This window comes from Electrophorus electricus, chromosome 13 (assembly GCF_041902795.1).
Source record: "Electrophorus electricus isolate QZ-2024a chromosome 13, ASM4190279v1, whole genome shotgun sequence".
Lineage (NCBI taxonomy): Eukaryota > Metazoa > Chordata > Actinopteri > Gymnotiformes > Gymnotidae > Electrophorus > Electrophorus electricus.
Genome location: NC_137509.1, coordinates 17020293 through 17046838, shown reverse-complemented (window position 1 = coordinate 17046838; position 26546 = coordinate 17020293). Strand labels below are relative to the sequence as shown.

The window sequence follows — 26546 nt, the reverse complement described above, 5'->3', positions numbered from 1 at the left end:
GACTACATGTCAACATGTTCATCTGTTTAACACCATACAGGGTTCTTCAAGGCCATTCCTGAGGTGACCACAACATATGCACTTCCATCAACAGCAAGGCAGCCCCTGCTAAATCAATTGCACAAACTCTACACAGTTTCTGAATTACTGCAATAGCATAATGCTCATAGTTAGACAAGACCCATGTTTGAGTGCATCTGCAGATATGGTTAGTGGAGTAGCACCAGGGGCAGAGTGGAAGGCCTTTAGGGAGGCCAGCAAAGCTAGATAGGGCATCAGCGCTCTCCTATTCTCCTCCTCCACAGAATCGAGACCGGCAAAGTCTATATGAGAGAGCAACCTTCCTGGACATATACCTTCAGTTGTTTTCTAAAGAGCAGAAAGCCCCAGTAGTGTTCAATAAGGTGGAATTGGGTTATTGTATTCTTACATGGGAGGATATGATCCATAGTAATTCCACAGATACCATAAACAGAATGTGGGCTCTGTGTTTAGTGCACAGTATGCCTGCTATTCCTTGTTAGGCATTTCATCCTCTCAGTTAGAGCTAGTAAAGCACACAAAACATAGACCACTAAGGGGCACTGAAGCTCAAATAGAAGGGCCAGAAAGGCAATGTGGCAGTTTAGTGGTGTCACAGGCATTCCCTAAATAGCCACTGTTCCCAATACAAATATTATTCACAGTAATGGGATAGCTCAGCAATTAAGGTACTGGACTAGTAATCAGAAGGTTACTAGAAGGTTACTAGAAGACCAATTCAAGCCCCACAATTGCCAGTTTACCACTGTTAACCCTCAACTAAAGGCTTGCAGGAACTGTCAGCTGAACTCCCAGCAGAGAGTTCCTGCAATTTATCTTTCCATAATAATAATATTATTATTATTATACATTAAATTATTTAGTTATTTTCAAGATCCCACAGATGCTTGCATTCCTTGCACTCTTCTATTTATATCAGAGGTGATCTGATTAAAGTATTTAGAGCCAGCCTGTAAACAAGTCAGTTAGTCATAGCCTAACCATTGTGCTAACCCCTGTAAGGGGGCCTTCATTAAGAATATGGCACTGTAATGGAAAGACTGTGTATGGTGCTGGATAAGACCATGCCGGCCACCTCATGGAGTTTAGACAGTGGCACCTGAGGGACTCACAGCATTTTTAGGGTAGACTGATCCTGTAGCCTAGACAGATATCATGTGTGATAAAGTATTGGTGAGCTTCTCTTAGTAATTTCAAATTACAAGGCAGCTGAATAAAAAATACATACACATGTGCAAATTACATAATATTTATAATAAAACCATTAAAAATGGCACGTTATAAAAGTCTTATGGATTCTTACATATGCACTGATGTATAGTCAGTAGCAGAAGGATGCATCGGGCAGCATTCCTCTTGTGGTTCTCATTAGTGAAGCATGTCCTTTCAAAAGTGCCTTCTTTCCATGGCTGTGACCCTGAAAATAGTCATTTTCTCACTCATAATCAGAAACAGCAAAGGCCACTGGAAGTAGCCAGCTCCTCTCCATCCCATAGCCTGATCAGCACCTAGCGAGTGAAGGATTGAAGATGTTTGTTACAAAGAATGGTATCGATAAGAATGAGAAGTAGGTAATGAGCCATTATTGTGTTGTTCTGATGGTTATTTTGCTCTGCATATTCTTGGCATGTCATATTTAGATCATCAGATAGACTAGAATAAATTTGAAAAAATAACCGTTTAATTTTATTTCCTGGTGTCAGTTACTAAAAACTGGAACTGACATATAAAAGTTGAAAAGTTAAATCCCCAACAGCAGAGCTCATATGCCTGTGTTTTGGTGATGTGTGTGCGTGTACGCTCATGAAGTTAATTGGCAAGCGGGAGCTCTAGTTCCTGCGGCGCGAGTAGGCGGTGCAATGGATCACGAGCTCCTGAAACACCCAGAAGAATGAGAAGTTAATTATGGACCCCAGAGGCAAAGGGATTATAGTTTGATGCACGAAGAGAACAAAATGAACAATGTTGGTATTAAAAGGAATGGGAAGGGAACAATTGTGAAAACTATTCCAGGCCCCAATCAACACATGCGAAGGATGAAGACTTTTCGCTTGGCAGGCAATACGGTTTCATAGTTAACCACAGATGTTGAGAGCGCTCCAAAACGTTGCCATAAATAAGAAGTTTTAGTGAAAGTGCATAACAGCCCAACTAGGGGAGGAAAAAAAAAGCAGGACACTCCCTAATTTTCAGTAAAAGAAAAAAAATGAATATGTAGGATTTGGCAATGGTGATCCTAGAATTAACAGAGAAAGTTATATTAGTACTGCACTGTAGCAATACCCGTGCGATATAAATATATATGATATTTTTGAGTGATAAGTCCCGTTTAAAGTAAATGGGGTATTGCGACGTGTTTGGACCCTCCCATGGGTTGTGAGGTTTAAGTTAACTCCAGATGCGCAGCCGCGTCTGAGGCATAGTGAGTAGTGCCGCGTTGTTTTCACCTGGTTTTCCTTTAAAAATCAACGCGCAGAAAATTTCACTCAGATGTAAAAAACAAGTGGTCCAGCAGACACCCTACGGACTCAGACCTTCCTACGGATTTTCTGTGGCTCTAGGGCAGAAGCCAACTCGCAGTAACGAAGGCATCCTTACTTAACATACATCCATTCTTATTCACCGTGGATACATTCTTATGGAGAAGAAGATAGCTTTTACATTTGAAACGTCTTTTTTAATACGCTGATGTCTATGTTTTGTGCAAATTGTCACAACAACTGCGTCACGGAGACCAATAAAGTGAACGTAGGTCTCAGGTGTACTGCTGACATCTGAAAACTTTCCAGAGTCAAGACGCTTAGAACCGTGTCGCAACTAGAAGAATCGGACGGGGTGACAAGATCTTTTATTTTGCATTTAGGAATAATTCTTGAAATATAGTTTTGTCATGCAATTGATGTGATCACTGACGCCAAACTCGTTAAGCAAGGTTGCCTCACCATTTACCACGATGAAGGGTAAGGTTTGCAGTACGTGTTTCAGATGTGCTATGTTGTGTTTTAGTTAAATCTAAGAGCAGCGAAGCACCGAATCCACGCTTTTCTTTGTATTTTTCTCCATTGTGTTTTTTTTTTTTTTCCGTTATGAGAAGAATGCCTTTTACTCCTGTGTGTGTAACATCTGGTTGCGATTAACTGCTCGTGGTGTCAAGGTTGGTTGGCTGTGTGTTTGGACGCATGTCCAGATTTAAGACTTAAAATAAGATTTAAGATTTAAAATAAGAATCTGCAAATACAACAATGTTTTACTGACGCGACCATTGTGTAATCTGTTTACACATACTATGACTATTTTTTATTACCCAGACAGAAAACATCTGGTCGCTTGTATAAGACTTTTATAAATAGGCCTACATATGAAACGCATATTTTAATCTATTGTTTTACAGTTATTCTTCACGTGTATTTGTCTAAATTAAGTTTTAAACAGTACATAGTACAAAGTACAAAGTTTGTACTGTTTAAAACTCAATAGATATATCAATATTAGTATTTAAGCTTCATTCCCTTGTAGAGACACGGTGGGGTGTTAAATATAAGGATAAGTAAAGGCGAGTGTGTGAACAGTGGAGGGAAAAGGACTCGGGGTTATGTAATTAAATGAAAAGACCCAGTGTGTTTCAAGAACCTGATGTTAATCTGCGATTGTTAGCCTTTTTATGAATCTTGATGCGACCACCTGGAGCGGCAGAGTTACACAACTCACCGAGTTTTCTTACATGTCATTGCAAATGGATAAAATTTAGACTGTATGTTAGACAACATTATAGTTATAGATAACACATTATAGTTAATGTACAAATTCTCATACGTCAAAACACTTGACGACATATGCCTGATTTATATTCTATGCTGCAAGCCTATTTGCGTTCATTAACATCACCTTTTACGTTCTGTTACGACTAGACTAAGCATCTGCGGAAAACCTCTTTATCAGATATCTGAGCATCCTACTGCCATCTTCTGGAAAACACTGATGAAGCTTCACTTCCGCTGAACCTTTACTGTACTTAAGCGGTGTGTGTTCAACTCATCACAGTCCACGGCCTTGTCGTCCCAGTGTTCTGTAATCCTAGTTAATGGGAATTGAAACATTTTTTGATGTTTCAATTTCCATTTACATGTTTGATCTTTCAGTTTAACTGTCTATTTGGAGTGCCTAAGACATTTACTGGTGTAAAATCCTGGTCTGAAATGGAGCAAAGCAAGCTATATATTGAATGAGGAAAATAGATTTTAGTTCATCAAGAGAATTTCTTACTAACAGAATCACGTAGCTAGATCATACAAGTCGTGGATGTTGTGTAAATGTTTCTGGTGTGTAAACATTTGGCCTGTTCCTGTGTGAACTAGTTTTATATGGACTAACCCAAAATGCAAATGAGAAAAGAAGTCAACCATTCATACACAACAAAAGTAAGCTAAAGTGATTCTGCCTGCCACATCCTTCAGTTTGCTATGTGATTTCTTTCTGTAAAGAGAGTTTTTAAGAAGTCAGCAGAAGTCCCTCAGGTAAATTGTGGCTGAATTGGTGGTCACGTGACACCATGTTGGGATAATGACGGAAATGCCAGACTCACATAATTTTGGCATTAAAACCCAGGAAATTGACAAATGAGTTATATATTCATGAAATTCAGATCTGTTTTGAGTTTAAGTTATGGTTTTGGAGTTTTGAGTAAACATGTCTTTTGAATTGTAATCCACTTTTTCACAGTTCATTTAATTCACAGCTGCCTTGTTTTGATATGAGTTTAGAGAAAACATATCTTTTGAATTGTTAATCACTTTTTTTTTTTCACAGTTCATTTCATTAACAGTTGCCTTGTTTTGTCAAACTACAGTATTTGGGCCATTTTGATTAAATTTCTTCAATGTGACCCCTCATTCAGCAGATATTTTAAATAAGATGCATATGGAATGCTGTTTTAACAAGATCAAACTCCTTGATCTCCAGTGTAAACTGTGTCTAAAAACAAATTTTCAATAACTAAACAATTTAACAAAGAGTATCAGAAATACTACAAACAAACAAACAAGAAATATTTTTTGAGGATGTGATTTTTCAGCACAGGCTTAGCATTACTACACATTTTTAAGCAGTCTTCCTTTTAAGGCAAAAACTAAATCTAACTTACAAAGTTTGTTTTCCACTCAAAATGTATGTAAGAAACAGAGATGTGCACTTTTTATGTGTTTATCTGGTAAATGACTGTGTATCCATATCACTGGGCAGTGGATGGTCACTCTCAGAACATCTTAAAACCTGTTATGCAACCATTAAATTCTTGAGAATTACACTATACTACAGTTCTAGTGATAATGCCTACATGTCTATTCTGGTGATAATGGGCTTATGTGGTTGTGTGTGTGTGTGTGTGTGTGTGTATGTGTGTGTGTGTGTGTGTGTGTGTGTGTGTGTGTGTGTGTGTGTGTGTGTGTTTGGGGGCGTGTCAGTGGATTTAGGATCTAAAAATGTTTTTTAAGTTTTAGAACTCAGAAAAGTGAGTGCTTTCTTTATTTTCTTTGCCCTCCAATGATGGCATGTAAATGTGCTTAGAGTCACCCATGTGATTTCCTGTGGGTGTAACATTCACATAAAAGACCATTGGATTGGCTGCATTCAGGGTCACTAGACTCAACTTTAAAATCAGAAGAGGAAATGAGTATGGTGTCATTTTGTTAATCTTAGAACTGACTTTCTAGCCAGTGTTATTTAAATAGTCTGATTCTGGAGACCACAGGCTTAAGCAAAGTATTTGTGACCTTGGAATAATAATAATAATATTATTATAATACAGCCAACAATGCTAGTTTTTATTGAGTATGGTCCAGAATTGTCCAGTTTATTTTATAACTATTTTGCCAAAATGAAACTTCTTTTTGACAATTTGGGCTTTTGACATTTCCAATCCATTTGGTATGCAAATGAAATGTATTCTCTTTCTCTTTTTTCCCCAGGTGTCTTTACTGGTAATGAGATTTTTGTGCAAGTAATAAATTAACTTAATAATGAACTTGAACCGCCTCTGATTTCCATATCCTAACACTGTCATCTTGTCTTTCTGTAGACGACTTCAATGATGAGGAGGAAGTTCAGTCCTTTGGCTACAAAAGGTTTGGTGAGTAGCAGTTCCTGACCACCCAGAAGTGTTTGACTTTCTGTGTTTGGCTTGAGAAACATTTTTCTTTTGGATTCTTTCAGAGAGCAAATATATCGGATGTATATAGGCCTGGCTTCTAGTTTCTTTTCTCTTTGGTGTCATTGAAGTGTTTGAGAAGTGGTTTATGTTTTACAGGTAAAGCAGATAATTATAATAAACACGGGGTTATTATAGCCAGACTGCAATCTGGCTTTTTAGTTAATATCTGTTCATTAATCTTTTAACCATCTTCTGACTTTCAGACAAGAGCTCAGGCCATCTACAAGTTTCAGTGGCCCTTATAATAAACTACAAGAAACTTTATTGCTTAAAAATCTTGTGAGACATTTTATTGTGTGTCAGTTTACCAAAAGGTGTAAAGTGCAAACTTCCCTGGTCATAACTAAGCTTGACATAACCACTACGGCACCAAATCATGTTAAGTATGTAATTTAATAGTTGGATGAATGTAGGTGGTCTGAGTAGCATTGGGTTTTTGTCTGTGCATTGAAACAACACAAAGCACTGGGATCACCTACAGAACTTGTTTTAGTCATGTGTTAAAGCAAATGTATGGTCAATACTATATTATTCTATCCCGTAATGAAAAGATGCAGTGTTGCTAGATCTCTAACAGGTTTGGGATTTCTGTTCACAGGCAGAGTCCAGCTGACATATGCAGTGCCCTGTAGTTTTGTCCATGAGCCTGACAGAGTTTGAAAGATAAACACCTGGGGAACTGTGTAGCTGTTTGTACGAATGTCATAATAATGACTGAAAATAATCTCATTATGCTTTTCTAAATTGTCAGGAGATCACCAAGTTGCATGTTTTGGCAGAACATGCACTGTGGTCTGTCTAATTGTAGCCTGCAAGTGGTTTTGATTGAGAGCCCAGGTGAACTCTGTTACAGGCATGATTTACACACGTGCATCAGATTTTCAGAATCAGGCACTGACAGCCATGGTGTGTGGGTCTGTGTTCTAGTGTGTTTTGCATGTAAAGGCACGATGCTTTGCAGTGATGATGTAGGTGTTAAATAGTGTGGGATTTTTTGTTTAGTACGTAGTCCCAGCAAGAGTGCCTATAAAATCATAGCATACACATTTACCAAATGCCAATGCTACGTAGCAAGGTGAGTACACTACAATAGGTGCTTATGGAAAGTTCTAAATGTAATTTGTGTTTTGTCACTCCATTTATCTTTTGTTTTAAATATGAGACGTGTTTTTAATGCTTGATTTTGCTCTTTTGAAACATATTTTGGAAAAATATAGCTCAGGATTTGTTCCGATATTGATACTGTTTTAGAATGCAGTTCCCCATGACACCATATCCTTTTAGGCCACAGAAAGAGCAGCCTACTAATTCCTAAATGCCCTGTCCTATACAGACCTCAAACTCAAACTGTTTGTAACTGCAGTCCATCTCTCTGGGTGACTGGTACAGAAAGCAAATGTCAGCCATTTCCACACTTAAGTCGTATGTCACTGGGTGTTAATTCATGGTCTGTGCCATGTGATGGATTTCCATCAACACTTCATTAACCAGCCTTTCACCCATAGGTATTAGCACTGCGTGTACATAGCACGATCACACTGGCAGGAGTAATCTGATCCACTACTTGGCCCCTTACATGCACTTTGAAAAGGTGGTTTCCCTGAGACAGATTATCTCCCAATTTGAAGAGCTGCTGATCTGTTTCCTGCACCCATTGCAGACATTTGTTTAGCAGCAGCTCACACATCTGGCTGGGTGGCTGTGAAGTCGAGGTAGGTGGGTGACTGGGACTGCTGGTTGTGGGAGTCTGGCGGTGGGGCTCCAACTTTGGAGTGAAAAGCTGTGGGGGTGCGGGCCCTGTAAGGGCCCCTGACCCACCGGCCAATACTCAGCATAGTGGTGCAGGCCTTCTCCAGGAGACAGTTGAGATATGGGTAAGGAAGCATGGAAAATATTCAGTCCCTCTCACTGCACCAAAGATAAATACTCAAAGATGGCTTTTTGGATCTGACATACCTGTTGGCATTGCAGTTTTCCATCTTCATACTTCAGTTTAAGGGTCAAAGCACCCACATCTAGTCAAAACCTCTTGTTCATTGTTTCATCTGAATATCTTATGCAAATATGCTTTCTGGGGTAGTTTTAACTGAAACAATTAGGGTAACTAAAAACAATAAAAAATTGTGTAAAACCTGAGTGCTTTTTGCATAATACAGTCAGATTTTTATAATAATGTTCATTTGGGGAAGAACTACTAAGATGAACAGATTTAGTTTCAGAATTCAGAAATTCAGAAATCCATCCCAGTGGCCTCACTGAGGGTAAATAAGATTTTTTTATTGGGTCTGACACCGAAAATTGATATCTGCGTTTATAACTCATCGACTATGTAATTTCCTTTGGCTGGTTGAAGAAGGTTTTTACAATGGAGATTAATGTGCAAAGGTGTGTGTTAAACTCATAGCAATCAGCTTTACCCCAACCTTAGTGATGGGCGTGAATGTTTGCAGTGCACTGATTTATAACACCTTTCTTAGGGTCTTTGTGTAATCTTGAGTGATAATGTTAAGATGAAATATGCTATATACATGCTCTCAGTATAAGTTCAGAAAAATGCAGATGGGGGCAAACAAGCAGTGAGAACATTATTTTATCTTTCAAGTCACAGAGTATTTCAGGTTAACTTCCAGGGGCTCTCCAAGATTTTAGCCTTCTCTTACATGGCTTTTTGATAATCATTCAGGAGGAAGCTCTCCAGATTGTACCAAGAGCCATTTTGAAATGAATGAGCAAAGAGCCTAAAACCAATTTGTAAATGGACTGTGTCATACAAATGAGTGCACAGATCAGAATCAGGAGAATGGAACATGCAACTCTCAGTGGAAGACAGAGCATTAGTAATGCCTGTGGTTTGAGTCAAGCCCATGAGCAAAAGACACATGCACAGCAGGAAATACATGACTTGGGCCATAAGGGTTCTGGAGAGGGCAACAGTTTAAAATGGCTAGGGTCATTGCTGGGTCAGGCCAGTTTTAGTCCTCAGAGGCTCTCTTGCTGAAGCTCTCAGTGCAGGCTCTTGAGAAAGGACAAATACGCGGCCACAAAAGTATGTGTTTGTTATCCTGCAGAGCAGTAGTGTAAGTTGTGCAATCGCCGTTTAAGGAATAACAAAACAAGGGCCACAACGATGGAGGGATAAATACTCCCTATCTTTTAAAACCAGCTTGTTCTCAGAACATCTGGACACATGCCCAAAGGAGGGTGCAGAGGTCAGGAAGTGGAGTGGTCACTAGAGTGGTGGTCTCCTCAAATGAATCAGGGTCACCCAGGAATCTCTTACACTTTGCACTGAACAAATGAATATAAATCCAAGGTATGAAAAAGCCCATCTGGTGCAAACTCCCACATGTCTCTCTTGGGTAAAGGTACACTCTCTGACTCGGAGAAGACTAGGTTCGGCTGGCTCTTCCCTATGCCAGACCATCACAGCAGTGGGCCTCCAGGGGTGCCCTCTGCCAGGGACGCGGGCACCTCTATAACAAGCTGTCATATGATAGGGTGTCGCACTCCTGTGATGGATGGATCCAGTGCTTCTCCTCCTCAGCAGGGTCTGGCACCAAGTCAAAAACAACACATATGTTAGTGATGGAGCTCGCCGCTTTCCTTTCTTTTGCAGGGCCAAAGTGCTGCTCTGTGTCTGATATATTAATGAAAGTCTTTTGGCTCTTACACTGGCCAAAATCAACTCCATGCTTCCTGGCCTGAAAAAAAGAATGGGGAAAAAAGAGTGTGAGTGAAAGATAGATGTGTATTTTTCCTTTTGCTCTGTTCAGAGTCAAAGGCACTGCTTACTGGAGATCCCATTTTCAGACCTGGTGTCACTGGACCTTTGTTGCTTAAACTTTCCTGACTTTTAGTGTCCAAAGGACTAGAGTCACAGCATTACTTTGCCTCATGCTTTATTCATTCAGATTTTTCTCTTCAATGTTTTTTGAAGATGTGAGGGGAAAAAATTAAATTGTACTGCTTGAAACAGTAATCAATAGTCAAGCATTGCATTAGTTGTTCTGTTGAGCTGTTTGCAAGTTAATATATTTACATAAGCTTCTTGAAGAAGCTCTGAATCAGTAAATACAGTAAGACTGTAAATACAGTAAGACTGTATTTATGCAAGCAAATCTCAAATCAGTGTTTTTCTCTCGTTATATGCATGGTCATGTCTCTCAAGTCCTGTACATTGGGACCATCTGAATACTACAATGAAGCTTGTTTTTTTTTTTTTTACAGTTTTTTTCCAGATCACTGATCTGGTCAGCTCAGGTAATAGGTAATGTGGTTCCACTCTTCTTTAGGGTTCGTGGCACTGTGCATTAGTGTGAGGCAGCACACATGCTTGAGGTCTGCATTTGTTTGAGGGCTTTGCAGTACTGATCAGTTTATGACACTCTGCTCTTCAGGGTCTTTGCTTTGCGTAAGATGGGGGACAGTTGCCACAGTAACTCTCAGCCTTAAAGTGCTCCAGGGGCCATGCGCTGAGTCAGGGCGTGAGGCCCATTCTCTGGGCCACCCACTGGCATGAACATCTCCTGCTCCAAACCTCCAAACCTCCATGCTGCATCCCAGGCCTTGTGCATAAACCCCAGCTGCTTCTGTAAGGTTCTGCACAGCTGAAAGTTTCTGAACAACACCCAAGGGTTTTGCTCCATTTGTCTTTGCTGAATAAGAAAGTATGTGGCAAATTCCTAAATGGCTTTAATAATAGTCCTTGGTGTGTCTTGGATTTCATTGCAACAAGTGTTGAATTGTTTTGAATCACTCTACATATGATTTCCTAAGAGGACAGTTTATTTCCCTGATTTGTGGTATTTTGTCCAATGTCATTTTGTGTTCTTAATCATTTCATGCTAATTTTTACCAGGCTTATTCTCAAACCATCTGATTCACTGAGATCATACTCTCCAGAGAATAAGGCAGCAGTTTACAGGAATCTCACGAATGGTGTCACAATACATGTAGAAAATGCCAAAATGTCCTATCAATCACTTTTTCATACAACAAGAGTTATCTCGGTGCAGTTGAATGTCCGAATAAATTAATGTGAGTTTTATGGATGTCCCTGTAACTACCCCAATCGTAACCTGACCTTAACAAATTCTCTGGGTGTATGAACAGTCCCTCCCTCTTATGTCTTCAGAGAGAAATGCTTGCAGTTTTGCATGATTTTAATGTTGGCCATTTAAAATAATTCTCATTTCTCACTTACAGTGACCATTTCGTCCTTAACCTGCTATCAATGTTCTAGGCTATGAGCCCAAGCTTTGCTAATGGGTGAATGAGTAAGCTGTTTAGATCTGCCAAAATGACATAAAGCTGAGGAATGATATCACATGGCTGTCAAGAGCATGGTGATGTGCTGGAGTAGAAATCCATCTAGGCATTTGTGCCGAGTGTTCTTTTCACTAGCCCCTGACGTACACATTCCCCTCAGGCACTTCAAAAACCACAACCATGAATGATTGAAAAAGGGAACTTTTTTATTTCCTAATATGCTCTCTATCACTGAGGTCATTAATATTAGTCCCATTGGACTCACTTTAATGTAAACTTTGCTCCCATGAGCATGATATGTTATATCAGTTATTCCTTGTTTAACTATAGGTACAGGCATATTACCTAGGCCATTAAGCAGTTGATTGAGCTGTTAGTGGACCATGGTGAGCCTGATGGATCTCTTGGACTTTGAGACTAATGAGAGCACTGCTGGAATGGGTGGTTAGCTGTCCCGTAGGGCTCTGGGTGATCATGATGGCATGTGCCCCTCAGGCCTATATTGTAACAAGGCCCCTCGTAGCAAGGCATGTGGTCCCACTTTACTGGAAATGATCTCATGCTAATGTGCTATCTCAGAAGCAAGGGGGAGGCATGGTTGGAGTTTGTGAGGGGGGGATGCAGCATACTGTGCAGCTCCATTAAAAACATTTTTGGCCTCCATGATGTTGAGTGCGCATATGTAGAGGAAGGCAAAGGCAGTGCATAGATAAGATCTCTCATCAGGACTCTAGTCCACTGAAAACACTCCCCACCTGCATAATAACACATTACTGGATGAATGCAGGACATAGGATATAGTTTTAAAGACTTTAATGTATAAGGAAAAATGTAGTTTTCTAAAGCAGTCCCAAAAAAAACCAAAAAAAACAAAACAAACAAAAAAATAAAAATAAATATATATATATATATCTCGAGGGCTTGGAACCAGAGGGAAATATGGGTCATTTGATCACTTTTACAGGAGAGTACATTTCAGCTATACATTGTACCGTCTGTGTTTATTAACACGTTATCATAATTTATTATAAATTGGTTTATCGTGTGTATCTGATCTTTTTGCCATTAGATTGATGTCAAGAGCTTTAATTGGATATATATACATAAAACTCAAAATGCCCCTCAGGTTCCAAGCTCTTGCAATTGTGATCTTGGAAAAAACATGGTTCAAATAACTGAGGTACTATGCAGTAAATGTTTACGTTTTGAGAATTATATTTCTTTTAGTGGTCTTTTAGGCCAATTTACAAGAGTAGCGTCTGGTTTTTAGCTGTTAGACCTAAGGCATTTCACTTTGGAGTTTTGACTTCCTGATTTTCATTAGAATATGTGTGTCTGGCTCATCTTGAATCAGTTTTGTTTTAGTGTAAGATTTTCTGCACCTCCCCTTTTCTGCCTTCTCTTTGGACTAGTTTTAAATTAGGGTTTACTTTATTGTCCCATTTTGTAGGACACTTGGCTTGGGATTCCATACATGCATGCATAAGAAAACAACTCCACATACAAAATATATATAAAAACAAACACAAAACTGAATCACAGCAATTATGGGCTAGTTTAAATGAGTCTTTTGAAGGTTTATATCTTAGGAAAATGCGGGACAGTTTCTCTTGCGGGGGCCAGATATCATCACCTCCACACCTCACAACCTGATGCTGATCCAGACTGAAGCCTATCACAGTGGACTCTGCTGTTTGCTGCTCTGCTGTCTGTCCTCTCGATTGCTCAATAGTTGCATCACTGAAAGATGTCAAAATGGTGGTGTTCTTCCCTCAGACCATTCTGCCACTAAAACTCACAGAAATCCTCATGGTATTTAGCCAGATCTTTTTTTCTCACATGGTCTTGATTGCATATGGAAGCTATCTTAGCTGAAAAACAATCTGCACATGGACAAGTAACTGTGCCAGTATGTTAGGCAAGAGCCTATTTGCCTGAACTCGTGCAAAGACTCCTTCTTCTTCCTCCTCCTCCTCCTCCTCCTCTTCTATCCCTCCTTCTTTATTTCTTTTGTTTGCTGATGTCATAAGGGACCACGAGGACGGGACCATGAGGACGCTTTCCCCCCTAGTATACTCTGTATTGATTTATCTGTTTTGTGATTAGAAACTTGAAGACTAATAAAACAAGTAGTTAATTTAGCATGGAGTTGTAACTCAATGAATGTCAGTAAACAAGTACTTATACACCAATTCAAAAATCCATCAGTGTAGCTCCTATCCTATCTGCTAGAAGGATCATCTTTCTTAGTGTAATATGTACTGTTGACAAAATCACACAGCATATTTTAATAAAACCAATCATATTACTCAAAATAGGCCAAATAATTAAATGCTTTTCCCCTGCATCCTGTGTGAACCTGAGCCATTCCTGTCGTTATAGGAGCTTGCATCTTAGACACTTACATGGCAGGTTTGCTTGGGTTACCTATGCAATCAGTTCTTCCATTGCAGGTTACATGCAATGACGCATCCTTCCACCACTGAGGCTAAGTCTATCATTTCAACCATAGGTGATGCCAGCACCCAAAAAGGTGTCATTTACTGAAACCCTTATGGCATCCTTGTCAGAATTTGAATTGTCATTTTAGATGTTTATTCCCTAGTCCTTGGCATAGTGGGGCAATGTATCAAATGTTCTTAAGTATCCTTTGATTTGCGCTTGGCTTAATGAGCTCCAGATGGCTTATGAGGCCCGTCCTGTTTAAAGAGTCATAAACCTGCTTGGAGTCAAGAAAAGTGGAGAAAAAAAAGCAGGATGTTAGAAACAGAGTTTGTGCTACAAGCTAGCAGTGCCGTGCAGTGCAGTAGAGGGGTTTACTGACATAATGGTGTGGTAATTTGTCTTTGTGGTTATTTCCCATTTTTGTAAGTGCCTGCCTGTTAACATTCCACCAAGCGATTGGTGGATGCATGTGGGAGAGAGATAGAGTAAATGTACTCCACTGAGATGAGTTGAGGGCATGTGGTTTTGCAATGATCTGCTGTCAATTTGGGAGATGTGTAATGATCAGAATTTTAAAAAATGTATTTTTGTAAAGCTTTTTATGCTTGTGCTGAAGCCACACTTGCTTGATCTAATGTCACAAATTTGAAAGACTAAAAAATACAACCAAAATACAGATTCCGCAAATAATATTGTAGGCCATGAATAGTTCTCAGTCAACCAGACTAATAATTGTATGTAATAACTGTATATATTGTTCCAAGGTATGTTTCTTGTGTGCCCAGCAAAAGCTCTTGAAAGCAGCACTGTTGGCACTGTCAGGCACTGCTGTGTTGAATTTAATCAGATTTTAAGGAGATTAACTGGAAGGGTGAACGTTTTGACAGCGGTGTCTGACGTTACTAAGAGACCATGTGTGTAAACTTTCCAGCCTTCGTTAGTTCTATAATGGGGTGCTGCAGGGGTGCCAGATCACCCTCTATAGCATTGTAACACTTCTGGTGCCTAACATGATGCTCCTGGTTCTCTTCCAGCTCCATGTCTCCCTGGAGCCTGCTCCACTCAGGCCAGAGAGAGCCTGGCTGCAGAACTGCCTCAGAGAGCTCCATACAGCCACAACCAGGGTGTACCAAAACATTTTGATCTAGAATCAAATATCTAGGGCTTCATATTGGGTTGCCTTCATTTACAAACCAGGTTGAAAAACAAGCACTTGTGCTTGCCCACTAGAAGCTGCTGGACACTGTCCAGGGTTTCAATCAGTCAGTCATCAGAGAAACACAACAAGCCATGCAGCTAGAAATTGGGTTAAGATAGCACCTTTTTGTTTGGTGTCTGTGATTTGAAAGGTCCAGTTTTTTAAAGAAAGCCCTCAAGAAGTGCTTAAATTGCTGTATTAGTAACATGTGAACAATGCTATTTAATGAAAATTGCCAACACTTCCAGAAGGTTTTCAAAATAAATGTTCTTTAAAGGAAATTTCCTATCTATATGCTTTTGGTATGCTCATTATGCAAACTAATTCAATCCTGAAAATACATATACAGCAGGGGAAATACCACTTTTTTTTCTTGTTATGAATCAGTCACATAATATCAATTAATCTAGACACACATCATTTTAGTAGCAATGCAAGTCCATATTTCCATGACAAATAAACTGTATGCTTTAATAGAGAAATAGACTGTCATTAAAATAACAAAGGTAAAATATAACCCTTTATTTCTCTTTAGTGGTTTGTATGCGTTATGTGCTGACATTTTTTTCTTCTCTGTATTGACTTGGGAGATCTGTCAGTTATACATTTGGCCCTAAAAGCATGTTTGCTCAGCATCTTTACCCAGGATCTTTAGTGTGGTAGAGCTTCTTTTTTTTTTTTTGTTGCCATGGAAATTTCCACCAGCAGTGTTTTGTATGACTAGGCTCTTACTTCAGGTACAGGGAAAAAAAAACAAAAAACAAGCACAGTACAGGAATTCACCCTGACCGACTTCCTGAGTCCAAATGCACCACAGCTGTTTTACACGCATTAATGTGAACCTCAGCCTTCTTTCTCTTTCTTGCTCCTGTCTTTGCTCTCTCTCTTTTTCTGCACCTCTCACTACTGTGTTTATTATTTGTTCCGTCTCAGCTAGCACCACAGCCACCACACGACTCTTGGCCGACTCCACCAAGTTCAAAACATTTTATTTCATATTTTAAACTTTTTCTTCTGTTCATAAGTTCAGAATGTTTGACTCTATGCTCTGCCACATTTATTGTTTAAATCACAGATCCGATTCTTATTTGTGATTAAGATGACAGATGTTACTCTTCCAACTTCGATTTTGCTGCTCAGAGTGTAAGGCTTTCTATATCCCTGTGCAAGCACCTCTAGTATTTATGTTCTCTTGGGAAATTTCCTAGCCCAAACCCTGTTGCCCCAGCATGGTCAGTTAGTAGCCTTTGCAAATAGGGTGCAAAGACTTTATGTAGAAGTTTACGTTTAAGTGTAGCTTTCCTCTCCAGGATTAATAGTTAAACCAAAGTGTGTAGATGTGCATAGCAGTGTCACGTGTGCAAATATGTGTGTGTGTCTGTGCATTGTGTATAAATGTTACAGTTGGACAGGAAGATTAGCTTCTGACTCCTGAATTGATCAGGTTTCTGTATTTTGTTAACATGGCTCTGTCAATATATGAAAGTAGCTCATATCAGAATTGTGAAAGTCTGTTTAATATTCTCTTAATATACTGACAACCAGGGTTACACAAATTATCATGCTAATTTACATATTAATCAATGAATGCTGGGAGAATGGAAGGCTGGGAAAATAGTTTTCTTCCAGTGGACCAAACATGGAAGTAAACACATTTCCTTAAATCTCTCTCCCTTTGTTTGGTAACAACTGCTTGTTTACACAGTGATTTTAAACTGCTCTTAGATGATAAGCCCTGGGGGAGGGGTGGTTGTTCCCACCCCCACCCCCTATCACCCTCAACGTAAATGGGATCCCCTGGAGGCTGCAGTCCCCACATCCGGGGCCATGGTTAGAGCTCGCCCGCAATGTTTACACAGATGTGTGGGTCCAAGAACATGGTCCAACCCCCCACAACAACCTGCCGCCTTCATCCCCTTCCTCTCCCTCCTGGGGCTTTCATTAGAGCACAATCTGCATGCCAGGGCTGCCACTGTGACCATCTGCCTACAAAAGCTCACATTACTATTGAACTGGGGTGGTAGTAGACCTCCGGCCAGCTGTGGAATGTCTAAATGTGTAGTAGGTGAGCCTGTGGTTGGACATTTGGCTATTTATTTACTGAAGCCTGACTGCATCAGCATCGGCTCCACATGACTCCTCCCTTGGACGCTTAAACCCCTTCGCTGCCCCGAGTTTTATTAACTGACAATCCAGATGAAAGAAGTCTTGCAAGTAGACTCACACCGTAACTTTGTCATATAAGACATATAAGCAGAAGACAGGACATTGTGGATGCTGGAGGTTAGCCTACTTAGTCATGATTGCTAGCCATCCAGCATTAGCCAAAAGACCATAAAGAGTGGATGATAGGGAAGTCTGTGTTTGGCCAAACAAAACAAACAAACAAACCATTTCTTTGCAAGTACATCACTTCAAACCTCACTTAGTGAAAAAACAACAACAATAACCCTGGTTTCTGCTCTCATGAATACAGATGATAAGATGTTCCTGAATGCTGGGAATATGATCACATTTGCAAATTTTGACTTTTTTCCCCATAAGATTCTACAATTTGCTCAGTAGCTGAGGAAAGTTCAGATCAGGTCTGGCCTGCACACTAGTCTTGGCCTCTGAAACTTGGCACTTAACTCAAGCGGTTAAGTGATGCGACATGCAACTGTAAGATTCTGCAGAAGAACCAAAAGCTTCACAAACTCCAGTTTGGCCATCGAGTGATTGCATAGAAGCTGCATTTTCATCAGTCATGCTGTCATCTAATGGGTCATCTACTTTCATCTAACACACTGCTACGGTTCCTTCTCGCACAGGTATCCAGGAAGGAAATGAATGCAGCAGATGTAGGAATGACTGGGCTCTTAGGGCAGCCATTGCTCTCCTCTATGTCCTTTGTGCATTGCTCACTATAGCTGTGGCTGTCTTAGGATACAAAGGTATGACCACTCCCTTTTACTCACTTATGTCAGTTGATTTGAAAAGATATTCTTTTCGTATGAAAATTGATGCTCTTCCATTCACAAACATTCCAGGAAACAAGACTAGTAAGCCAACATGTATTCCATGATGTGTTCCAGTGATTGTGTAATACAGTCCCATGTTTAGAAGATCACAAAAACTTCCATCCAAACATGCTGTGTGTTTATACTACAGCCAAACGATATTTGTCAGAAAACTTCCAGTTTGTCAGAATATTTATGTCTAAATGCTGTATGTCTTCTGCAGTTTTTGTTTTTCTTCTTCTAATTTGACATAAGGCAGATATATAATTTTTTTTTCTAAGCATTATCTCTTCATGGTCATTATAGTGGCATATGCCTTCTATATTCTCCAAGAGAGCTTGACACATTGTTAAACCCTGCATTGTGAATTATGTCTAATTCATAAATTATGTGTAAGGCTTAATATGACTTTTAAACATTGGGCCTTGGGCCAGAACCACTTGTATAAACAAATGCATTCCTAAATTGCATTACTAAATTTAAAGAGATTTAAAAGAACTCACGCCAACTTTCTTGTACTTAGAAATTTCTCCTAAATATGAACAAAATGTATGAGTTGTCATGTACAGGTGTTCTGCAAAGAAGAAACTAGTTAGAAACTAGATTCTAACTATTTCATTAACTTGAAGAAATCTGAGCATTCATATTTGTTACAATTATACTCTGAAGTAGTACTTGACTTTTTTCTCTGCTGTTCTCCCTTCTAAATCACAGCAATAACCATTTACCCAATGTGCTAAGGCTTGACATGCCCATAATATGCCCATAATATGTTGCCTATTGTACTGATTTTGTATACAACTTAGCCTTCAGTTAGCCTCAAACCATTTAAGGGTTTATAGCGTTCATGCTGAAAGGGAATCCAGGGAATCATAATTCATTGTAACAGGCAGTGGTAGCTCACTAACGAGCAGCAGTAGCTCACTGGTTAAGGTACTTGACTTGTAGTTGGAAAGTTGCTAGTTCAAACCCCACCACTGCCAAGTTGCTACTGTTTGGCCCCTGAGCAAGACCTTTAACCCTCAAGTTGTACTCAGTCCTAATTGTAAGTTGCTTTGGGTAAACGCAATACTAAATATCACCTGTTATCCATCTCACTGTCTTGACCCTCTTCCTAGTTTAGTCATAAACCTGTTTGCTTATTATACAAGGTTTTTTTAAATCTCATTTAATATCAAACAGTATCTTCTTTATTTTTGTGACCTTATGTCACAACATTTACTTGACTTGTAATCGGAAGGTTGCCAGTTCAAGCCCCACCACCACCAAGTTGCCACGGTTAGGCCCCTGAGCAAGACCCTTAACCATCAATTGCTCAAGTTGTATTCAGTCATAATCTTGGATAAAAGTGTCAGCTAAATGCCATAAATGTAAATGGTCCACGGTTTCAAATAACTCGTCATTAGGTTGAATTTTAAGCCTTGTCATTAAGCTTAGCCCAAAAATACTCCCACAAAAACTAATGGTGGGAGATAAGGAGAGAGAGACAAAATGAGACAGCTCAGACCCCCCACTGATCCCAGTGCGTGGCGAACCAGTAAGCCTTTGAAATGGACCTCCATGTTCTGTTGTTCCACCAAGCATGTTATCATTATGTGTTTGGTTACACAAGTGCTGTCTGGAATGATAACACTCAACATCTTGGATGGGTTTCAGTTTGTTTTGCAAAGCCCTACTGAATAACACATCAGAAAAAGACAAAAACAGGAAGTGTAAATAATGGATGAACCAATATGTTCTGCTCTCTTTTTCATTCATATTTTGCTTCCATTAAGGATACCTCTGATAGGATACCTCTATCATATTTCCTAATACTCTACCAGTTAGAGAAAATGTGCTTTGTAACAATATCTAAGAGCTGTAGTAGATGTCATTTTGGACACAAAGGGAAATAATACAAATTCAAAAAAACAATTGCTGCTTTACAAAGACAGTATGAAAACATTCCCACTGACATTGAAATGCATGGAGGAAGTAGAGGCAAGAATAATACCAAAGATTCACCACACAACTAAACTAAAAGATCGCAGAACACAGTTTGGAAATGTTTATATCTGATAAAAAGACAAGCATGTCGTTGTTCAATGTTAAGGGCTTCAGTTGTTATTGAGGCTTAGGCCATTCAGTCTTGAGTCCTTTCACTCCAGTATCCTATCACTGGCAGCAGCCTCTCATTCCTCACTCATGTTGATGCATACTTTTCATATTAGTTTTGATATATTTACTGAATAATAACCTTTGAGTTAATTATGAGTTCTGGTCTAGTTCATAAGATGTTTTGAGATATAATTCCAGCCATTTTCTGGTTTATACAAAAATTAATCTTCCAAATGCAGGAATGTGAAGTTGGTAGGAAGTTCCTGTCCAAATATATAAGACTATATAAATGTGACAAGGATCATTCACTAGAATTACAGTATCTAAGACCTATCTAGGAGAAAGCTGTATGGTATGTGCCTTAGCCAGTTCATGAACAATTTATTTTGTGGTTTGCAATGTCCTGTTATGGTTCTTGCTGTTTTATCGCTCCATTAGCATACAACAAATATTGGAAGAGTGCATTTTCTCTAGTAGAAAACAGTTATGTTTTCACAGTGATGTGAAAACAAGAAAACAGGGTGAAAAACAGCAGGACTGGTGCCAGAGAGACGGGTAGGAATCAGCGGTGTGGCTCAGGAGGCACCCAAACAGTCAGAGTGTGACCCCTGAGTGGCCACTATACATTCCAGAGGAAATTAAATGTCATGGATTTCCTGCATGAGACTGGGCATGTGGAATGTGTTTATGCTGTCAGTGTGTGCATCCATATGTTCACCATTGGCTTGTGAATCTGCCGTGGGGTCTGCCTGTTGCAGGAGAAGAAGCGTCTCTTTCTCTTAATTTAATTTTTGGCCCTCTCTCTAAAGTGTCTATTGATGTAACTTCCTCAAGAATATCTGGACACAAAACTGCATCTGAATTATGTATGGTTCATGTCTGTGTCCAATTCTTGTTTAAGCAAGTGGGCTTTTGTTTGGTCTAATTTTTGGTCTCATCTGCTGATTTTCTGCTGTGTGTTTTCCAGTGGTCCAGAAGATGGACAGTGTGACTGAAGGGATGGAGAACTATGGAGGTAAAATCATTGCTGTGGAAACAGACCTAAAGAAGCTTGGTGAGTTCCATCTGCTAACACTATAAACCCAAGTCATGAAAGGCATTCTGTTTTGTGCCATTTATACATGCTTGGTTAATGGTTAATTTTTGATGTACACTTTTACATGCAGATGATCAGACTGGTGAAAAGTCAGAGAATGCCACAAGTGAAATAATGTCCTTTAAAACAGACATCCAGACATTGCAGAACCAAATTAATGATATCGCCCTGAATGCATCTAGCAATAGGGCAACTCTGGAAGAGCTACAGCGGGCAGGGGAGATCATGCAGAATGGACACCTTTCACTAAAGGAGCTTCTGGAGAACAATGCAAACACCATCCGCAATGTCAACTACACCCTGAACACATACAACAACCTGATTGGTGGGCTGAAGAAGGACACAGAACGGCTACAATTGGAGCTGGAGGAGCAGACAAGAGAGCAGAGCCGATCCACCCACAGCATCAATACTCTTAACTTCACCCAGAGCCAGCAGAGGAACCTCATCAGCTCCCTCCAGAGGTCAGTGGAGGACACCAGCCAAGCAGTCCAGAAGCTGAAGAATGACTACCAGAGTTTGCAGCAGGTATCCAGGCAAACTAAATCTGATGCTGACTGGCTAAGGGAGAAGGTGCAGAATCTCCAGGCACTCGCTGCTAACAACTCAGTGCTGGCCCGCTCTAACAGTGATGCTCTGGAGGACATGTCCTCTCAGCTTGGCTCTCTATCTGAGCAAGTACAGAATGCCTCAGCTGTCACTGATAGTCATGACCAAAGTCTGCATGAGCTCATGGACCGGCAGCGAGACCATGACAATGCCACCTCCAACAGGTTTGATGCTTTAGAGGCACGCCTGGACCACAATGAGCAAGACATGGACCGCATCACAGGGAATGTCAGCTTTGCTACACAGCTGCTGGGAGCCATCAGCACTGACCTGAATGGCCTTCGCAGCTGTGCAAAAACATTGACATGGCACTCAGACCTACTGGTATCCCTTAACAGCAGTGTACTGGAGGCCAGGGCAGACAGCACTGAGCTCAAAGCCCAACAAGAGGAGCTCACCACTAGGCTCGACAAGGAAGTGAGCAGCCTCTCCATAGTCATGGAGGAGATGAAACTGGTGGACAGCAAACACTCGCAACTAATCACCAACTTCACCATTCTTCAAGGTAGTGGTTTCATCTGTTCCTAGAATGTTTGGTTTAGTAATGAGAAATGATGGAATTTTAATTAATGATATTCTTTAATTAATGATATTCTGTTTACAGGACCCCCTGGTCCTAGAGGCCCTCGTGGGGATAGAGGACCCCAGGGGCCTGCAGGGAAAACAGGTGAGAAAGGTGATGTTGGGGAAAAAGGTGCACCGGGTATACCAGGGCCTAAAGGAGACAAAGGGATGCATGGACCTCAAGGGGTCTCAGGCTTCCAAGGACCCCCTGGACCAAGAGGAAATCCTGGGTCAAAGGGCTCCCGAGGATCAGGGGGTAGGGCTGGGCCTCCAGGAGACAAGGGTGACCCTGGTCTGCCTGGGCTTGCTGGCAGAGATGGTCAGCCAGGGTCTCAGGGACCCCAGGGGCCACCAGGTCCCACAGGCCAAGCAGGACCTGAAGGACCACAAGGACCACCGGGGCCAGCTGGCCCTGTTGGTCCTCATGGACCATCTGGACCACCTGGACCACCTGGACCACCTGGACCAAGTAGACCTCCTCCCCAAGTGGCAAAATCTTTGCCCCCAGTAGGACCACAAAGTTCAGTGTCCCGCCAAGTCCAAGAACCCCCTCCCTCCAATGCACCAGGTAAAACCTTTTACTTTATAAGAGAACCTTTGTAATCTTGAAGTTTGTTAAAAATTGTATCAAAATTGACAGCACAGACTAGCACCTTTGCTCTAAAATACAGTGCCCTCCACAAATATTGATACCCCTTGTAAACAGCAGATTATAACAAACAGTAGCTATTGCTTATCCTTTTATTTCTTTCAAATTATTTGAAGAGCAATGATTGAAATAGAAATATTATCATGAAAAAAATATCTTTTACAACCCACAAGTGCCGAAATTGATGGCACCCCTAGACATTTTTATGAATGAAATCTAATTGTGTGTAGTGTCAATATAGACAAATGTCCAGGCATATTCTTAGACTCTCCAGTTGCTGTAAACCTCTTAGTTTTAGTCCTGACAGTGGAAATGTAAGTGATGTATTCTCTGGTCTTGATGGTCTTGATGGAGTGTTGGAAAATTAAGGGAATTTGGCCTCATATGTAAACCCTAGTGAAATAGGAATTCATGACCTTTTGGGTGTTCCTAATCACTACAGTGAATCTTAAAACATAAAATATGGATGGGGAATATACTTTGTTTTGGAGGATGGTTTAAATTCAGCATGGACCAAATAATCTGCAAGAATCACAGCTGAAGAATTGCAGACATTAGATCTTGGAGTCAAAATGTAATCAGATGCCATACATAACCACAAGTTGTTTGGGGGATTTGCCAAAAGAAAGTCTCTGATGTCAAGGATAAACAAACCCAGATGCCCACAGTTTGCCTGATGCTACTTGACCTTTGTGGGACTGAATTCAGATGAGACCAAAATAGATCTTTTGTGGCAACAAACATCATATGCAGAAAAATACTTTATTCCCACTGTGAAATTTGGTGGTGGATCTGCGATGTTGTGGGCTTGTGAATTAATGCAAAGAGCAGGGTGCACAAGCAGGACCTTGAAAACTTAAGGATTTGATTGAATGGACTCGGATCCTTTGCTATGTGTTCTCCGATCTCATTAAGCAGTATAGGAGAAGAGTCAGAGGGGAAGTTGCATAATATAGTAAATGAAGGGGTGCCAACAATTGAGGCACACAGATTTGAGTAAAGATTTATTTCATGAAAAGATTTAGGTTTTTCCATTTCAATCATTGTACTTCAAATAAAGGCTATATCTTATATTTTGTTAATAATTTGAATGAAAGATGAAGAAAAGTGTTTTTACAGCGCATTTTCACTCATGTGTACCAGGGCTGTCAGTACTTGTGCAGAGCACTAAATTTTTATGGATGTAAATTAGACTTTAACCTACATATATAACATAACAAATGTTGCATATAATTGCATTCATAAGACATTTCATTGTGTTTTCATTGTGTCATCGTGAGCTGCTATAACAATGTCTAATTTATCATTTTTTGTGCATTTTTTTCAAGGATATAAAACATGACATCTTTTGTTTTCCTTTTCCTCCTTAGGATGTTCACCTCAATGGAAGAGCTACAGAGACAAATGCTACTACTTCTCAGCTCCTTCAGAGAGACTGAGTTTTGCTGAGACAAAAGAAACATGCAAAAACAAGACCTCTTCTATGCTTATTATTAGGGATGAGGATGAGCAGGTAGGTTTTGTGTTAGATTTCTATATTTAACTGTATTTTACTAGTTCCAATCTAGTTTTCTGGATTCAGGTTAAAGCTAGTTTAATTCAAACACTGCTTTATCTGGTTTTTGTTTTGTTTTTTGGTTTTTTTTGGAATGTCTGAAGTGCTTCTGCTCAAAACCTATTTAATAGAAATGTATTTTCATGTACTGGAATACATATATAAATCTGTTTTGTACCAGCTTTGGATACGGAAGCAAATTGCAGGAAAGGGTTACTTTTGGCTGGGTCTTACAGACATTGTAGAGGAAAACATCTGGAGATGGGTAGATGGAACACTCCCCACCTTTACGTGAGCAACATTTACACATACATACCAACACATTTACTTTAACTATTTGTGCACCAGTCTCTTTGTGAACCTATTACATACAGTAGCTCTTCCCAATGTATGCGTCCCCCACTAGGAATTGGAAACAAGGCCAGCCTGATAACTGGAGCCACGGCCATGAAGAGGGCGAGGACTGTGCAGGGCTCATTCATGAGGCCAACTGGAATGACTTCTTCTGCACGGATCGCATTGGATTTATTTGTGAACGTACTGTTGAGAGTATGTGATCATTTCACAGACAACCTATGATATGTTTATTCTATTTGAAAACTACTGTACACCAAAAACTGTTTGTTTACTCACTCCATGGAAAAGCTTAAATTCATCATTGTTTTCTACAGAAATGGTTCCAGTTTTATAGCAAACATTGCTGAGCTAAGAGAAGACTGGATATGACAATCAGGGAGATTGCTCAAGTGGCCTCTGTTGCATGACTTCCTTCCAATACAAGGACCAACATGGCCTTGCCAAGAGACAATTTCAGTGATAGCTGTTGGACAGGAAAGAAGACAACAACAAATCGGCAATAATCAGCAATTTGTCGAGGTCGCAAACTGTTGTACAATTAGACATACATATTACCAGTCATGTTCATGTCTAAATATGATATAAAAATGGAAAAGCTGTAATGTATTTTAAATATACAATTGTAAATAGCTTTTATAAATCTTTTTACTTAATGATATAAAATTTATCCGACAGTAATCTAGTGCAATATAATGAACTATGCAGCAAACTAGAATCTCCTAATGTCATAAGCTACACACAGTATAAAGCAATAATTTCAATAATTGTAAACAGGCTGTTTTTCACACAAGTACTAGGTTACATTTTTTGTGATTTTTTATAAAATTTGAAATCTCAGTGATATAATGTATGATGAATGGATCCCTACAATCTTTCAAATATATACAGTACATATGTATAAAATAGTTTGAACATGCATTTGGTGTATAGATGTAACCATCATAAAAGGTAGCCTAAGTTGATTTTATCTGAAATAAAATATAGCAAATATTTTTCATTACTTTTCTAAGATATAATGTGAATTATTTTGTTGCAAGTGAAAATATGTTTATGATCTTTAATGTGATTGACTGTATAGGCCTGATGGAATTACCACATATTGTAGGATACCTTGAATGAGACCTTGTGCTCAGGAAATGGTCAACTAATTCCTGGCCTTTTCTACAAGTTTTCTATAAGTTTGGGAACTTTGATTGTATTATGAAAGTTATTGGAAAACATTGTCATGAAAATGTAGAAATTTTGCTATAACCTACATGAGTTAACACTTTGCTTGTTGTTTTATGCATCACATTTTTATCTGCCATGTTTTGTCTTTGCACAGCAAGACAACACGTTCTGTAGGCCAAATTATGTCTACAGCGTAGAGTACATTGAATCCTTTTAGTCGCATTGTCTAACTTTCAACAATGACCTGTGCACAGACATAAACACTGAATGTGTAGCATGAAACATGTTATTA

At 39.7% G+C, this 26546-nt stretch overlaps 1 protein-coding gene across 2 annotated transcripts; it reads left to right on the top strand.

Annotated features, from left to right (window-relative positions):
• Positions 1-2336: 2336 nt before the first annotated feature.
• colec12 (collectin sub-family member 12) lies at positions 2337-26084 on the top strand. Of its 2 annotated transcripts, XM_081694624.1 has the most exons (10): positions 2338-3002; positions 6116-6166; positions 17969-18091; positions 21222-21308; positions 21421-22464; positions 22564-23091; positions 24543-24685; positions 24909-25018; positions 25134-25276; positions 25399-26084. In XM_081694624.1, the coding sequence occupies exons 1-10, from the start codon at positions 2996-2998 to the stop codon at positions 25416-25418; spliced, it is 2256 nt and encodes a 751-aa protein (XP_081550750.1). In that variant the 5' UTR covers positions 2338-2995; the 3' UTR covers positions 25419-26084. The 2 variants fall into 2 exon arrangements, with proteins under 2 accessions (XP_081550751.1, XP_081550750.1); XM_081694625.1 differs by lacking the exon at positions 17969-18091 and having other exon boundaries at positions 2337-3002.
• The last annotated feature ends 462 nt before the right edge of the window (positions 26085-26546 follow it).